Source organism: Neovison vison, chromosome 7 (genome assembly GCF_020171115.1).
Source record: "Neovison vison isolate M4711 chromosome 7, ASM_NN_V1, whole genome shotgun sequence".
In the NCBI taxonomy this organism is placed as follows: Eukaryota; Metazoa; Chordata; class Mammalia; order Carnivora; family Mustelidae; genus Neogale; species Neogale vison.
The window spans coordinates 32,196,004-32,212,528 of NC_058097.1; the positions used below are offsets into that span (position 1 = coordinate 32,196,004).

At 55.3% G+C, this 16,525-nt stretch overlaps 1 protein-coding gene across 2 annotated transcripts in view; it reads right to left on the reverse strand.

Moving 5' to 3' along the window:
- The window catches only part of NKD1 (NKD inhibitor of WNT signaling pathway 1), an 85,330-nt gene that overhangs the window by 25,727 nt on the left and 43,078 nt on the right, over positions 1-16,525 (reverse strand). For both annotated transcript variants that reach the window (XM_044256180.1, XM_044256179.1), the window contains exon 4: positions 2,728-2,794. In XM_044256180.1, coding sequence (XP_044112115.1) covers positions 2,728-2,794 — 67 coding nt within the window. The remainder of the gene's footprint in view (positions 1-2,727; positions 2,795-16,525) is intronic.

Sequence of the window (16,525 nt, forward strand, 5' to 3'; positions counted from 1 at the left end):
TGAGCAGCCTCTCTTCCCACCTCATCTACTCATCATTCACTTTTTAAAATCTGCCGTGAGTCTTTCAATTCATTCTTCTTGGGAAAGTTAAAACATTCATCCCCATTAACACTACAGTCCTCTTGGAGAGCTCTTTCCGGTTTTAGTATCCTCCTGCCAGGTCCAAAAGGAGCTCCTATCTTTGCCTGTCGAGCCCTCCAGCCACACAGTAACACGCACGCGGTCTGCACTCACACACGTAGGAAACACAGAGCATCGTCTCTGTGTAAAACATACTGGCCAGGGCACACTGCATTTCTCTGCAGCCTGATGTTTTATGTTCTCTGCTTCTGTGTAAACTGTTGTTTGAAGAAAGAAGCCAAAAACCTACACCACCCACAACTTAGTCCGTCCCCCTAGTGGGGAAAGTGAGGCAGGAAAGTGGCTCCCAATCCCCTCCTTCCTGAGTGGTGGCACCTGGACATCACCAGGGACTAGCAAGGTGCCTGGGCCACCCTCTGAGCCTGGCATGCTGCTGGTGGGCCATGGGGTCAGCCCCAGTGCAGTTAAGCTGACACCGTTTCTCCAGCAGGAGCTGGGACACCTTGGGCACCCCACCTTCATCCCCGATCCATCGGCCAATGTTTGTAAGCGCTGCCCTCTCCCCACCGCAGGGCTTCCCTCTCCCTGTGAGGAGCTCACATCCTCTGCGCACCCACAAAGCCCAGCTCCACGTCCCCACTCATCAGGTGACAGAGGGCGATGAGGCGCAGAGCTGGGGGGACCTGGCCACGATCCGCAGCGGGCTGTGACCAGAGCTGAGGGAAGCCCGGTCTAGACGCTCCTCAGGCCAGCATTCCTTCTACCCTCCCCTCCAGAGGGAAGGAGATTCCACGGGTAGGCCATTCCGTGTCTGTTTGCGGGGAAAGACCTCTCATTTGAAGTCAATGACACGGTTGTAAACGGAGCTGCGATGGACAGAGAAGGGCCTCGTTTGGGGCAGTAATGAGGGGCTCAGTACAAGAGGGACAGACAGACAGACGAGTGGAAGATGGGTCAGTGGATGAATGGATGAAGCGATAAAGGACGGGGGACAAACACTCGGGCAGAGGAGGGAATATGGATGACTCAGAACGGCCGGGCTGGGGGACGGGGGACAGGAGAGGAGGGAGACCCATGGATGGATGGATGGGTGGGGCATGGCCAGCGGGTGGGTGGGTGGTGGGTCAGTGAGGGGTGAGGGATAGGTGAATGAAGGGACAGGCGGACGGGTGGCTGGTTGGATGGGTAGCAAGTGGGGGATGGACGGAGCAGGTGGAGGGATGCATGAACAAGAGAAGGAACTTGGTAATGAGTCACTATGCGAATGAGCAGGAAATGAATATATAACTGGAATGAGAAACGAAGCCCATGGAATCAATGTCTGGGGTCACTTGAACCGCCAGGGCTTATATCCTGCCCAACTTTACCTGACCCCCCCAGATCTCAAAGCACCAACTCCTGGCATCTCTCTATGGAGCCAAAGATGAGGGGGAAGGCTTGGTGGAGCCAAGGGGAATGACAGAAGCAAAGCAGAGGCTCTGAGTGGCACCCCCAGCGCCGCAGGTGAATGGCCCACAGCCCGCACAAAGTCTTCCGTCCACGGGACTCCCCTCAACCCTTGATTCAGGACCTGCTTGTATCTGAGCGAAGTGCGACAGATCCCTGAGTCCCAGCCTGCCTCCAACTCCTGGGCAACTGAGTGAATCTCTCGAAACAGTCTTCTTCTGCTTCTCAAAGTCTAACGTGCACACGAGCTGGGGGACCTCTTTGAGGGCAGATGGCCGGGGCTGACAGCTCACAGGCGGCACATGGCCACGGTCCTCAGGCCTGGCCCAGGCTCCCCTCGAGAAACTCTTGGCACTGTCTGCTCTCCTCTCAAGGCCCTAGAGGGCCCCAAGGCCTAGATCCCCCTCCCCGCCAAGACTCTTGCCCTCCCCCACCCCCACTGCCGCTCTCCTGCGAGCTGCCCATCCTCACCTCCACCGCAAGGCTCCTACCAACCTAAGGCTTCCCCAGTTCAGTGATGCTCTTCCCTGAGTACAAAATGGAAATAAATGCCATCCCACTTAGCAAATGCTGCCGTCTGTCCTTCGGACCAGCACAGGGACTAAAGCAGGGAGGAGGCTCTCGTTCCCACTCTCTAAATGCAGAAACCAAGCCTCTTCTAGGAAGGTGGCGCGCCCTGCCCAAAGTCAAGTGAGGGCGCCTGTGGCCCGCCAGCCCTCTGCTCCAGGATCCTAGTCCTTCTACAACAGGGGCCTCCCCTCGAACAAAGGCAAGAGCAGGAGCTACAGACGTGAGACGGGAGGGGGCAGTGGGGGGCTGTTGGTAGGCAAGCTTGTGCTCCAAGTGAGTGATGCAAACTGAGAATCGGAGAAATAGGACGGCTACTTTACGTAGTGCTTACCTTATGGTCACTCCCCCCAGTGGGAAAGCTGAGCTGAAACAACGTATCCAAGGTTCCCCGGCCAATACGGAGCGGAGCCAGGACGTGAGCCTCAGGAGCCCAGCTCCACTCTGGGCGCGGACCCATGAAGAGTCACACTCCCTTCTTGCTTGTCACCCTACCATCCGCACTGACAGTTGGGGTCCCGTCCTCCACCTGGTCTGCAGATTTTCCGGAGGGTGCCCAGGGCGCGCGGTAGACCGGATGCCCCCTTCCCCATCTCACAGTGCCCCTGGGGGAAGAGTGACGAACTTTAGTACCTTCTAGCCGAAAGTCTTCCTCCTCCTCCTCACTGAGCGTTTCTCTGAAAACGTCACCCACGAGCACCTAGAGGAAGACAAAGCAGGGACGTTAAGTAAGTACCCGACAGAGTCAAGGAGGAACCCAGTATTGGGATGGTGTCCCGAACGTGTGCCTGGCTGGTCACAAGGAAGCAGGGGTCCTGCCCTGATTCTTCTGATGGGAATCTAGGTCAACTCTGGTGGATACTCTTGCTTGAAAAGTGGATTGTCACCATGCCTTTTAAGAAGTAGGTTTTCTCAGCCTATAGCTCACTATGGTACTGCACACTTCTCTCTCAGAAAGGAAGTTCCACCAAAAAGACAGAGACAAGATGAGAAAACGTCCTTGCTCTATCCCTCAGAGTTAATTTTGGTGGACTCAGGACTAACAAGCCACCCCTGTGGGTCCCAGGAAGGGATCTCAGTGGGACTCCCTCCCCCAGCAGAGGGTCCCAGGCAGGCTGTCTCTATGGGTTTGCCAAGAGGGACTGGTGTGGGGGCGCCTGGGTGGCTCAGTCAGTTGGGCATCTGCCTTCGGCTCAGGTCACAACCTTGGGATCCTGGGTTCGAGTTCCGCCTTGGGCTCTCTGATCAATGGGCAGTCTGCTTCTCCTTCTCCCTCTGTTCCCAACTTGTGCTCACTTACACACACTCTCTCAAATAAGTAAATAAAATCTTTAAAAAAAAAAAAAAAAAGAGGGCCTGGTGTGCACGGGAGTGGGTCTCTACTGCTCCTAACATGACTCCTGACTCTCCAGCATCACATTCAGCAAACTGCATGCTCAGCCTCCTGAGTGATCTTTGGACATGCATGCCACCTCTCCCCAGTGCACACACCTTCTAGAACCTACCCTGGTCTTTCATAGCCTTGCCCTGTGCTCCACGTGTGAGTTCAGGATGCCCAGTGGCCGAGTCTCTCCCCACCAGCCTGGTCAGGCTGTCACTCAGGCATTGTCAGGTTGACAAGGGGAGTCTGGTTAGCCCATGGGCTGTGAAGTTTCTGAAATGTCCACAAAGAGGCTACCTATCTTGCCCTACCCCTGCAGGAGGACCCTAGATATATAGAAGAAGCAAGATCAGCACTTGTCAGACCATCTTTTGCATTACTGGGACTCTGCCATTAAGAGTTCTGTGATCAAAAAAAAAGATTGTTTTCATGTCAGACTGATCCCTTACTGAAGCATTTACTATGGTAACAGACACTGAATATCCACACGGTTAACTTCTACTGCGTTCCTCAAATCTTCTGAGACCATGGAGTTTTGTGTCTCAAAAAGCATCACGTGGAATTCGTATTCTGAGGAACCCACTTTGGGAAAGGCTCCTCTTCCGGCAGAGAGACAAAGTTTGGGAGGATTACTCTGCCTTATCTCTTTTGATGCCACAATAACGCTTTTGGCAGTGCTTCTTGGAAAAACAAAATGACAAGCAATAAAAAAAAAAAAAAGAAAAAAAACAAACTCAGCAGCTGTCACCAGCTTCTCTTTTTGGAAAAACAAAAACAAAAACAAAAAGTGCAAAGAGAAAGAAAAAGAGAATGCACCCTCTCTTTGAAAAATCCAAGCACCTCAGATACTTAACAGAAACACCAGTGCTTATCTTGATGAAAGAAACCAGAATCATGCTTGGTAGAGCTGATCTTATCAGCTGGACACAGCTGGAGAGAAGTCTCTTGTTTTGTTTTGTTTTGTTTTGTTTTGTTTTAAAAGGATCAACAGCTAACATTTTATGGATTAGGGCTGGTGTTCTCCATTCTACCTCTTCTTCCAAATCACCTCCCCCCTCTGGCAGGTTGTGAAAATGTGGTCATTCAGACCTTTGACGTCCCACTGACTTCAAAACCAGGCTCCTTGATTCCTGGAGCCCAGGCGTTTTCTCCCCCCTCCTCTGCCAATTACCATAATCACCGAACACTTCCTGGGCTTGTAAACTGGCTGTTTTTGTTAACAGCACCGGAGTTGACAGGGAAGCTGGGAGCGGGTGACAGGGAAGGCACGCGTTGGGGCGGCATCATTAGATGGCTGGGACACTCCGGCAGCCAATTAGAGCCCATCTTTCATGCCAGAGGAAGACGGATGCCGCCTCCCCCAGACAGGCTGGCAGGCAGCACTCCCTCCCAGGCGACTGGCTTTAAGGGGATCACGCTGAGGTCTTCTGGAAAGTGGGGGCTCGGCGCTGACCTCGGCCCGCCACCCTGATCGCTCCCAATGAGGCAGGCAGGACCTGTCAGGCACCCCTTCGCGAGCGTGCATCTTCCTACCAGCACGCTTGGAGGCATTTAGAGACTCCAACGCCATCCCCAAGAAAGTAGCCGTCTGGAACCCCGATAACGATGCCTCGCGGTGTGTATCATACGTTCTGAGGACTGTCTGCGGGGAGGACCGACCTCTCTGACACAGTAAAGTCATGTCTCTGCATAGGAAAGCAGAGCTCTGGCAATTTCAGGGGTCGGTCTCTTCGGGCTAAACCCTATCCTGCTCTGTAGAACCGTAAAAGCTCCCCAGCACCAGGGTCCACTGACAAAAATCCATCTCCTCCGGGATGCCTGGGTGGGGCAGTCGGTTGAACGTCCAACTCTTGGCTTCAGCTCAGGTCGTGATTTCCTGGGTGGCGAGATCAAGTCCCAACACGGGGCTCTTGTGCTCAGCGGGGAGTCTGCTTGAGATGCTCCCCCTGCCCCTCCCACCACTTGCTTGAGCATATGCATGTGCTCTCTCTCTCTCTCCCTAAAATAAATCTCACGGGGGCCTGGGTGGCTCAGTCGTTAAGCATCTGTCTTTGGCTCAGGTCATGATCCCAGAGTCCTGAGATCAAGTCCTGCCTGGGCTCATCAGGCTCCCTGCTCAGCAGGAAACCTGCTTCTCCCACTCCCCCTGCCTGTGTTCCCCCTGTTGTGTCTCTCTCTGTCAAATAAATAAAATCTTTTAAAAATAAATAAATAAAATAAATCTTTTTTTTTTAAAGATTTTATTTATTTATTTGTCAGAGAGAGAGGGAGAGAGAGCGAGCACAAGCAGGCAGAGAGGCAGGCAGAGGCAGAGGGAGAAGCAGGCTCCCTGCCGAGCAAGGAGCCCGATGTGGGACTCGATCCCAGGATGCTGGGATCATGACCTGAGCCGAAGGCAGCTGCTTAACCAACTGAGCCACCCAGGCGTCCCATAAATCTTTAAAAAAAAATTTCATTTCATCTGCTAAACCAGATGGTCCCGGGAGTACCATGTCTGCGGTCCTCAAGCTTTGAATCACTAAGCCAGAGGCAATGCAGTGTTGAGCCAGACACAGGAGCACATCCTGATTCCATGGCCTCCCTCACCCTTGGACATGGGGCCAACCACTGCTTTCTAGGAACCTCAGTCTATCTCTCTGTAAAATGGGTACAATGATAAACCCCAGCAATGACAGGGCAGTGGACCTTATCGGGCATCTCTTCAGTGCCAGGCACCATGCGGGGTGCCCTGTAAGCAAATTTATTATCTCCCTCAGTTTTCACCATTGCCCTGCACTTTCCATCTCTCCAGGAATAAACGCTCATAAAAATGATCTGTGGTTTGTAAAGTGAGAGTTATAATTGTTACCCTTTCTTTTTTTTCTACAAAGAGTCATCAATCCTAAAGGGACAGAGGACACAGGGGATAAAGGGACTGAGAGCCACTCGCCTCATTTACCAAGCACTCTCGGCGCATAAGGCACTGACCGAGGGAATTCTTCCAAGAACCTCCAGGGAACAAGATTCCCAAAAGCCCTGTATTTAAGCGAGGAGGAGGCTCCACAAGGCCAGGTGACCCGCTCTGTATCCTCAGCAGAGCCAAGATTTCAGCCAGTTTTCTCAGATGCCCGGCCCGAGCTTGGACAGTGGAATCAGGGCTCCTGTGGGCCTGGGGACAGAGACAGCCAAGAGTCCTGGCACTTGTCAGGGACCAGGGACCACACTTACAGACATGCAAGGAGAACAGCCCGGGCTGTACCTCCGTGGGCGGGGGCCCAGCCTCCTGCTGCTGCTGCAGGTCTCAAAGGCCCCCAGCTCCTCCCCACGAGACTGGGGACTCAGCAGAACCCTGGCCGGGGATGGGGGGCCCACAAACAAGGTGTGGGGCCAGGCCCTCAGGACCATCCTATAGGAAGGCACTCAGACCCCTTGACTGCCTCGAGCCCCACGAGGAGCCCCACTGCAGAAGGAGGCAGACCCCAGTTCAAGTCCCAGCTAGGCTTCATGCAAACTAAAGCATGGGGGTGAAGGAATGTTCTCAGCCTCCCATTTGTACACAGGGACCACAGCACGCGTGACGTCTCGGGGCGGGTGTGAGGGTTAAGTAAGTCATTGCACAGAAAAGCGCTTAAAGTGACACCTAATACCACGACTGGGGCTTCGTAGACCGGTAGTTATTGTTTATTATTTCTTCTACTCCAATTGTCAAATAGCTACCAGAACATTGCTCAGAGAATCTCAAGGACTCACTAGCCCCAAGACGCCCTCAAAGACACTGAGAAACACGCTCCCGCCCAGCACACTCTTTTTAATGCTTTGTGTCTAATCCTCACGGCAATCTTTTGAGGTCGTACCATTATTATTCCCCACTTTGCAGATGAGCAAACTGAGGCACAGAGAGGTTAAATGACTCGCGTAAGGTCACACAGCTAGTAAGTATCAGAGCAGGGCCAGGAGGCAGATGCCTGGTTCCCCCACTGCCTTGTAGGAAACCCAAGTATGGGGCGTGGGGTGAGTGATTTCCCTTCACTCTTCCTTTACTCAGCCATCACTCCGGCCCCTGGTCCCCGGCCCCCCTCCTCTAGCCTTGAGGACAGTTGACCTCAGACTAGGCTCTAAGTTGTTATCAAAGGCCTTCCTAGATCTCCAGACTTCCTGCTGCACCCAGCCTGATGCCAGGCTGCCCCTGCCCAGTGGCCAGGCTCCATGGCCTCTCAGGCCACAGGGCCCAGGCCTCCCTTCCTCCCCTCCTCCCCCCCATGTCCTGGCATTGCAGCTCCCCTGCCCCATGCTGGGCCCCAGGAAGAGAGGCCAGCTCCTCCGGGTGCTGAGTGTGCAGCCAGCACCAACCCAGAGCCCCGAACTGCAGGCATAAGGCCTTATAAGGCCTCCGGGGACGGGAAACCACATCAAAGCAGGGCTTGGGAGCCGGCTGGAGTTCGGTTGGGGTTTTTCCTCTTTGTCTTTGAGACTCCTACTCCTGAGCTTAATATCTTCCCCCCACCGCCTGCCCAGCAGCTCTTTGTCAATGTTTCTGTTCTCTAAGAGCTAACAGATGTCGGTGCCACGGGGTTTCAAAGCGAACTCCTTATGCCCATAGAACACGGCACAACTTCTAGATCCCAAGAAGGTGCGGGACTGGGCCGTACTGGGGAAGAGAAGGGTGGAGGCACGACCCAGCCACCCTGTAACCCTTCCACCCAAGCAGTCTGGCCTGGAGCTGCCCCAGGAAATTCCTGGCGAGCTCTGTCCGCCCGGCGCGCGGTGCAGAGGCAGGCCAGCCGGGCGTGCCTGGGGGGTCCGGCGCCGCTGTGGGCAGGCCTCGCCGGGAGCAGGCTCTGGCCATCCAGGGCAGGGATGCTCCATTCCCAGAACCTGGCCAGACCCGGGAGTCAGGGCGCCCAGCTGGCCTCAGCAGCGAGCGACAGCAGACGCCTCGGTGAACCACTCTGGGCCCCCGTGCTGCTCTTCTGAAACAAGGCGATTTAGATGTCAAGGGTCAGTGAGAAAATGCAGACAAAACACACGTAGTGGGAAACACTAAGTGTGGGCTTCTCTGCACCTTTCAGAGTGCCCTACTTCTGCCACACGCTCGGAATGTTCTCTCATTTTACTCCCACAAAATCCTTAGCGTTCCCCCCCCCCCCACCCAGGACAATGTTCTCACAGGAGCAGCAGGGAGGCCTGCTCAAGTTCACCAAGAATCTAAGACATGCTGGAAACCATGCCAGAGCCACACCACGAACGCCACATGGTGGTTCGGAAGATGGGCAGGTCCGTAAATCCCAGCATTCGGAGAGACACACCACATGGGGGGCACGCGAAGTAGAATGTGCCTCATACTTCTAAGAAAAGACCAGACACACACATACCACGAGGGCACCCAAACTGCAGGCATCCCTGTGGTTACCACCAGGGAGAGAAGGCACGAGAGAGGGGTACGGGCGTGAGAAACGTCAACGTCCTCAGAAGCATTCTAGTACATTCCTGGGTCACTTGGGCTACTGACTCTAGTTTCATAAAACGCCACACAGTAACCCCCTTGACAGGAGGGACCCGAGGCTCAGCCAGAGTAAGAGACTGGCCCCAGGTCACTGAAGGAGAGAAAGTGGCAGAGTGGAGTTAGAACCACCAGGCCCTGGGCTCCTTGTCTCTAGCGTGGGGGCAGAGGGCCAGGATGATGCTTATGGTCCCCTTGAGAAGACGCTTTCGGGGGCTCCAGCCTCCTGACCCAGCAGGAATTAAAGACCGAGAAAAAAGCTGGGGCCGTTCACTTTCTGGGCCCCAATGTCCCCATCTCCACTGTGCACCTTAATCCATGGACATCTGTTACTTCCGTCCCAGTGAGCCCCTCTGCCCATGGGCATGGCAGGTCATAAAGGCAAGGAATGAACCCCTTCTTTCCCCATCTGTGCAACGTGCAAAGCCAGGGCTGGAAGAAAACCACTGACAAAGGGCTGGGGGAAGGGAGGCTCCTGGGGGCCCTGAGCTCCAGTGATAGGCCAGAAGGGGCTGGGGGTTCCCTCCACCCTGGGGACTCCCAGATGTCAGCAGAACCTAGACCTCGAGGCTGCTGCCAGGAAAAAATGGCACCTCTTGGGGCGCCTGGGTGGCTCAGTGGGTTAAAGCCTCTGCTTTCAGCTCAGGTCATGATCCCAGGGTCCACTGCAGGGAGCCTGCTTCCTCCTCTCTCTGCCTGCCTCTCTGCCTACTTGTGATCTTTGTCTATTGAATAAATAAATAAAATCTTTAAAAAAAATAAAAAAGAAAGAAAGAAATGGCACCTCTTCTCAAGCAAGTGACACCCCTCTGAGGACACCGCAGCCCCCCAGGGCCTTGTAGCCCCCAGTGAGGGTCACAGGTTCTCCCTGTCCAGCACCTGTCCCCCAGTTCAGCAAATTGGAGTCCTCCCCACAAGATCCTTTTCATGGGAACTGGAGGGAAAAAAGTCTTCTCTGGTGCCAAGGCTGTGTCCAATGTCACCTCCAGCTGCTTGAGACGGTGCACCCCAGGTGAGAGTTCACGAAGGGACAGACACAGGCCGGTGCCCGGGACAGCGCCATCATTCAAGACCTTAGGTCAGCTCATTTCTAGAAGCCAGCTCCCCAGGGTAAGGGAACTGGGTCCATGCTGCTCTAGAACGGGCCTGATCTATAGTCAACCCTCAATAGATAGATCTCTGTCGGATGAGCCCTGGGGCCAGATCTGCTCTCACCTGCCTTAATCACAATGCAGGTTTGATCCACAATGCAATGAGGATTAGCCTTCCACACTTACAACCAAAAGCTGAGACCTGCCCCCCACCCTGGCCTGCAGAACCTGCAGAACCAAGTCACAGTCCCCTGAAACTGCAGCCCAAGAGCCCAGGCAAGCTTGGAAGCCAGAGGGAGGAGGCTGCCACCACTAGTTGAGCGGTGGGCCCCTGCACACGTGGAGAAGTAGGGGGTGGGCTGAGCAGAAGAGGGGAAGGCGGTTCTGAGGGTTTCAAGGTGCAGAGCTGGCCTGCATGTCTGGCCTACAAGGACCAAGCCTTCGAACTCCAAAGATGTGCGGCAGTAATTAAAATTCCTTGGATTTCTCCCTGACTGTTTTTATCTGCTCAAGATGTAATCCCTCTACTCCCATGGGCACATCCCAGCATCTGCCCCCCACATCTTGGGGCTCTAGGCTGAGCTGGCTTCCTGGACTTGAGGGAATGCTTCTCAGGAAGGTGGAGAGCGGGCAGGGAGTGGGATGGCATTGCCTAGCAGAGGAAGGACTTCCAACCTTGGGGTCTCACTCCGGGGCCGTCACACTCCCTTCCTCTGACCCTCAGGCCCTCTACCTTATAGAGTGCAAATGACCCCCAAAGACAGCTCTGTCCAGTCCTGGAGACATAGCCAGCCAGAGACAGCAATGGGCCAGCAGAGTCCACTTCCTGGTCTGTTGTCCCCCCAACAAGCTGCGGGCATCCACATGCCATCGTCCCAACTACCCCTCCTCCGAACTAGGTCTCACCTGGGCTCCCATGAGTAATTCCCATTTCTCTTTAGATTGGCTCTCTTTCTCTTTTTCTTTCTTTTTGAAACCTAGTCTCACCGATAAGATCAGTGAAATCGTGGGTGTGATGTCCTAGTTACTGCTGGGGTTCTGAAAAATATATTTCATATTAAACAAATGCAGAACCATTAAAGTACAAGCTGTCTACCGCTTACCTCGAGCCCCTTCCCCTCAGCAGAATGCAGATCATGCTATGGGAATGACAAGGTTTAAAGGGCGGGGAGCTAAAGTCCTCTGCCCCCTCCCCGACCCTGAACAATGGGACAGGTGGGAAGGGGTGGGGGGAGGAAGGAGGGACACCCCAGGTAGGCGGCCAGCCCCAGCGGATACTCCCCCCATCCCTCCCCCATTCGGTTGCAGGCCCTCCTCCTGGGCTTGTTCTTTGGGAACAGGAATCCTGGGCATGGAGGAAAAAACAGCTAATGCCAAGAGGAAACAGCAAAGTTTGGCATCACCCAGAACCTGCCTTAATCTCCAGGCTTCAGGACTTGAGCGCTCTCAGGAGATGAACCAATGCAAGGCAGGCTGTCCAGGGCTGGGCGGGACATGGGGCCTTAGGGCTTCTCTGCTGGCGTGATGGGAATTTTCCTACTAGATGGCAGTTCAAAGGAGTTTCTACGGTGGAAACCAGGATCCGATGGGCTTGTCGGGGCGTGGGAGGAACTGAGGTCACGAACATAAAGGACTCAGTGATAATAATTACCAGCATTTCTTTTGCAAGCGGCTGGCACGGGCCAAGTGCTCTGTTCAGCACGTTGTTGGTGCCTAGCTCAGCGCTCCGAGCGGCCTGTGAGCTGGGGTGCCGTTGTCACCCCCTGTAGCTAGGGGGGGAACTGAGGCTTAGGGGAGTGAGGCGACTCCCTTGAGGGTTCAAACCCGAGCCCTGGATCCTCTGCTTGATACTGTGTGACCTAGTACCAATGATTTCCCTGTCTGGGCCTCAGTTTCTTCACCTGAGTGCACGAGCGACAACAGCCGCCTGGAAAGACCTCTTTGAAGAAGGGTGATTGTGTGGGGAAAGCGCTCAGCACACCCACCAAGCAGTCAGCGGGCCATTAGACAGCTGTTCCCGCTCTGTTCTCAGGGGAGATGGAGAGGGGGGTCCCTGTCCTTCCCTCTCCGCCCTCCTCTCTTCTCACTTACCCCACTGCCTTCAGGGATGCCTCATAGCTGATCAAAGACGGACCCAGGAGCACCCCAGCAGGCTGCCAGCCCTCAGCACCTCCCCACCTGCCCTCTCGCCTGCCCCCTACCCCACCCCCAGCCAGCCACACCACCAATCCCACTACACCACGGACACACCACACCACTGACCTGCCACGCCGCCGGCCTGCGGGCCACACAGCCGAGTGCTGAGAACAGGAGCGGCCAAAGGGGCCGGGGTGTGCCTCTGATCCCCGTGCAGCTGGGGCAGCCTCTGCCAGCAGCTCCTGGCCCGGGGACAGGCCGTGGGTCTGCTGCCAGGGTCCCGCGGGTGTGCCCTGCCGAGCGGAGTGGCCGGGAGCCAGGCTGCTCATGCCTCACACCGCTGTCATCTGTCTACCAGAGAATGGTTTAGAGAGCCGGGACCACCTTGTCCCAGGGAGAGCCTGAGCACCCTGCCCCGGGCACAGGCTGGCACGGTTGGGGGCCAGGCGTGACCTGGGGACCTGGGGAAGCATGATGTCTCCCTCAGCCTTGGGAGTAAGGGACTTGAGCTTCCGGCATGTCCTCACTTAAATAAATGGAGGGAACGAGGTCGTCTCATTTTGTACATCTAAGGACACTTCATTTTCATCAGAGAACAAGAGAACAGTGGTTTGAGCCACACCCTGGGACCCTCCTGCTAGACACACACACACACACACACGCGCGTACACACACGAACACACACACACACGTGTGCATGCTCAGTCCGCCCCATCTGTCCCTAAAGCACTTGCAAAAGTCATCTTCCTGGCCCTCTGATGCCTGTCCGTGCCAGCCCTCCCTCTGTCCTGGCCTCCTTCCCCTGCCCCACAGCCCAGCTCCTACGACCTCTCCCCAGCCCCCACCACTCCCACTGCTGACTGCCTGCTGGTGAAGTCTGGTCGCCCGCTCCCTAGCAATGTGACCGCCAACTCCCAATGTCCCCACCTCACTGCATTTGGGCAGCATCAAGAGTGGGACATCCGAACTCCCAGAGGCCTCCGTGCATTTGGAATCTTAGCTGTTTCTGTGCCACCAGATCCATGGCTGTAAGGCTCAGAGTCCATACCCATGGAATGGGCCTGTGACACAGGCGTGCCTGGAGGGTCCCATAAGAAGGCGGCCATGGAAGAACAGAAGGGTTAGCAGCACTGCTCGGGAACGGAGGCTGCTGGCAGTGGGAAGAGCAGGTGAGGACAGCCTGGAGCCCAATCCCACTGGGCTCACAAACAAAAGAACGTTTCTGGAAGGACATGCTACCCGTCGATAATAGAGGCTCCCTTGGGGGAGCAGGAATGGGCAGTGGGGAGCTGCCCCCTGCAGCCGCCAGCTTTCCAGACAATCTGGATTTGTGCTATCTCTCCTCCCCTCCCTTCCCTCTCTTTCTCTGTCTTTTTTATCCAAGAACATGCGATGCTTTTGTACTCAAAAGACACTAGGCTTTCTAAAGCACTGTTCCATTAAAGAGATGGCTGTGGCTCCCCGCCCACCGGCCATGTGCACGGAGCTGCTCAAAGGACCCCTGTGACTTCACGTGCCCAACATGACTCCCGACTGCCCTAAACCCTTCCTCCCAGATTGTCTCCCTGCACCCGACCAGGACCGCTCTCCGCATCCTGCTACTCAGGCCAGCAACCCGGGACTTGGTCTGCTGCTGCCCTTCCAACCCTTCCAACCAATCCCCACTATATCCTGTTGGCTCTATCTCCAAAATGTACCTGGAACCCAGCACGTCCTCACCTCCCCCACACCCATAGTGCACTCCAGGCCATGCAGAGTGGTCATCCTCTTTCACTGGGTGACGGCCACCAATGGACCCCCCTCAGCCATTCTCCAAAGTTCTACAAGTGCCCTACAAAGCCCCACCTGGCCTGTCTGCCCCTTCGTCTACCTGCCCGCTGTTACTCTCCTGCATGCACTCTGCCTTGGCCTCCCTCGCCTCCGACTCCCCTCCCAGCTGCAAACACATTCCTACCTCAGGGCCTTTGTACATGCCATTCCCGCTGCCTGAAACTCTTTCTCCACATAGTTCTGCTCCCCGACCATGTTTCAGGCTTTGGCTCACCTCGTCCCCTGGGTGAGGTCTTCCAAACCCCTCTATTTAAACTGCAGTGCTCTCCCCTTCACCCCTTCTCTGCCTCAGTTGCCTCTGGGGCATTCACCACCATCTGACATACCACATACTGCCTGACAGAGGAGGCGATCAACGAATGTGTGTTCCACAACTAAATGCGGCTCTGACTAAATTTACCAACTCAGAAAAACATTCCCCGCATTTTCCTCCAAGAGAAAAGCAGTCACCAAAGTGCAGAGAGGAGTGATGGCATCTGCTAAAATTATCGACACGTGTTTCCATGTGCCTTGGTCAGAGAGGCCGATCTGGACTCCTAGAGATGGTGCCTGGGTGCTGGAGTTAAGGCTGTCAGATGGCTTGCCGGGAACCTGCACACTTGCTTTGACCACCAGAAATGACAGTGAAGCATTTGGAAGAAAACACGTTAAAACCCATGGCAACAGGCCACATTGTTTGAGAAGCACTCACCCACAGAAGTCAGCTAGAAGGGTCCTGGGCCTAGCAGGAGGTATGGTCTGCCCTTCCAAGTGAAATGGGGTGCTTTGGGATCCCACCTAGGAGGGACAGGGGGGCAAGGGGCCTCTCTGTACCCCAGACCCCACTTCTCCCTCCCCACACAGCCCACGAAGAGAACCCACCAGGAACCCACCTGCTCCCCATTGCGCTTGGCTGTGGGTGCAGAGGAAGCTGGGCGGGGTCAGGCTGCTGGGGGGTGGGGGCGGCGCTGGCAAGACCTTCTTTGTGGTCATGTAATGCAGACAGGCTTTGATTCCAGAAATGGCATGAGGCCAGCTGAGCACGTGAACCGGGGCTCTCACTGGGAGCAGGGGAGGGTGGCAGCTTTCTCTCCAGACCTCCCCAATTCTACTCTTTTCATTCTCAGGCAAGCCAAAACCTTTGGGGGTTTTTGTTTGTTTCTTTGTTTGTTTGTTTAGAGAGGGGGGTGTAGGAATATGAAAGGCAGCTGTTCACCCCCACAGGTCACCACAGTGATCCACTGTTGCCACAGAGGTCCCCCAGGAAGCCTACGGTGGCCGAGGAGATGCTATGTGGCCAGCGTCCAAGTCGGAGGATGCCCTTGGGTCCCGGGGCAAGAAGGCACTCTCAGCAGGGCATGCACCTGTGACACCTTGTCCCACGGCAGCCCCTGGGTTGTCAGATTCACCCACAACCCTAAGAGGTCAAGGAGCCCTCACCCCCTCTTACATAAGGAGACAGAGGTTCTGGATGGGGAAGCAGAAGCACACAGTGCAGGTGGGAGGGACCGATACCCCTCAAGAAGAAAGCCGGAGGCTCCTGAGCCACGAACCCGTGTGTTTCTGGATGTCGAGGAAGAAACACACAGACGCGCATGTGCAGTCTCTCAGACCACAGGCGTCAGAGCCAGACCAGCAGAGCTTCTGACCTGAGGAAAGGTCCAGACTCCCCCGAGAAGGTCCCCCTGGAATAACGCCACACAAATAAAACCACACATCAAACCTTTCTGCGAACTCCAGGGTAAGACCCTCTCAGAGAACAGATGGGGAAACTGAGGCCCCAAAAGGAGACTGCCCTTTGCCCAAAGTCACAAAGCCGAAGAGTGGGACAGCCACAGTCAGAATCCAGAACGGTCAAAGCCGGCAGCCAGAGTTGGCCAAAATCAGTCCCCACAGAGGCTAGCAATAAAGACAAGAGCCCCTTAACTCCACCAGAATCCAGGGGACAGGGATGCCGAGTCAGCAAGCTCTGGCTCTCAGACTGGTGTCCCTACAAGCAGGGTGCTGTGGGCTGTTCGGTTTGGAGGTGATCCCGGGTTCTTCACTGTGGAGTTTCTCAGATGTTATAGACGATCTGCCCAAAGAGCCACTCACGCTCACAAACATGCGGGTTTCCCCGACTTCTCTAGGCCCTTTGCTGACGGCCCCCACTTGGATCCCCTGCCATTTCTACGTGGCCCCACCCCCACCTTCAGTGAGCTCTCCCCACCAGCAGCCCGTACCTGTGAAGTGCCCCTGGCCCTCCGCCATCTGGCCCTGAGCCCAGCTTCCTCACCTCCAGTGGGGACCAATTCTGAAGCAGAAGTCATGCTCCAGAGCTTCCTGCAGCAGCTCCCTCCCTTCCTTCCCGGTCTGCCCTGGTTCTTCATGATAACTTGCGCATGACCCTTGTCTCAGGCTCTGCTTCTATGACACACCTGATGGTTTGCCACCTGATTCATCGTTGGAGGAATCTGACACATTTGGTAAATTCACATGGAGCAGACAGGTGACCAGCAAGCTGGTTAGTCTCAGACAAAGGTATGGGTCACCCCA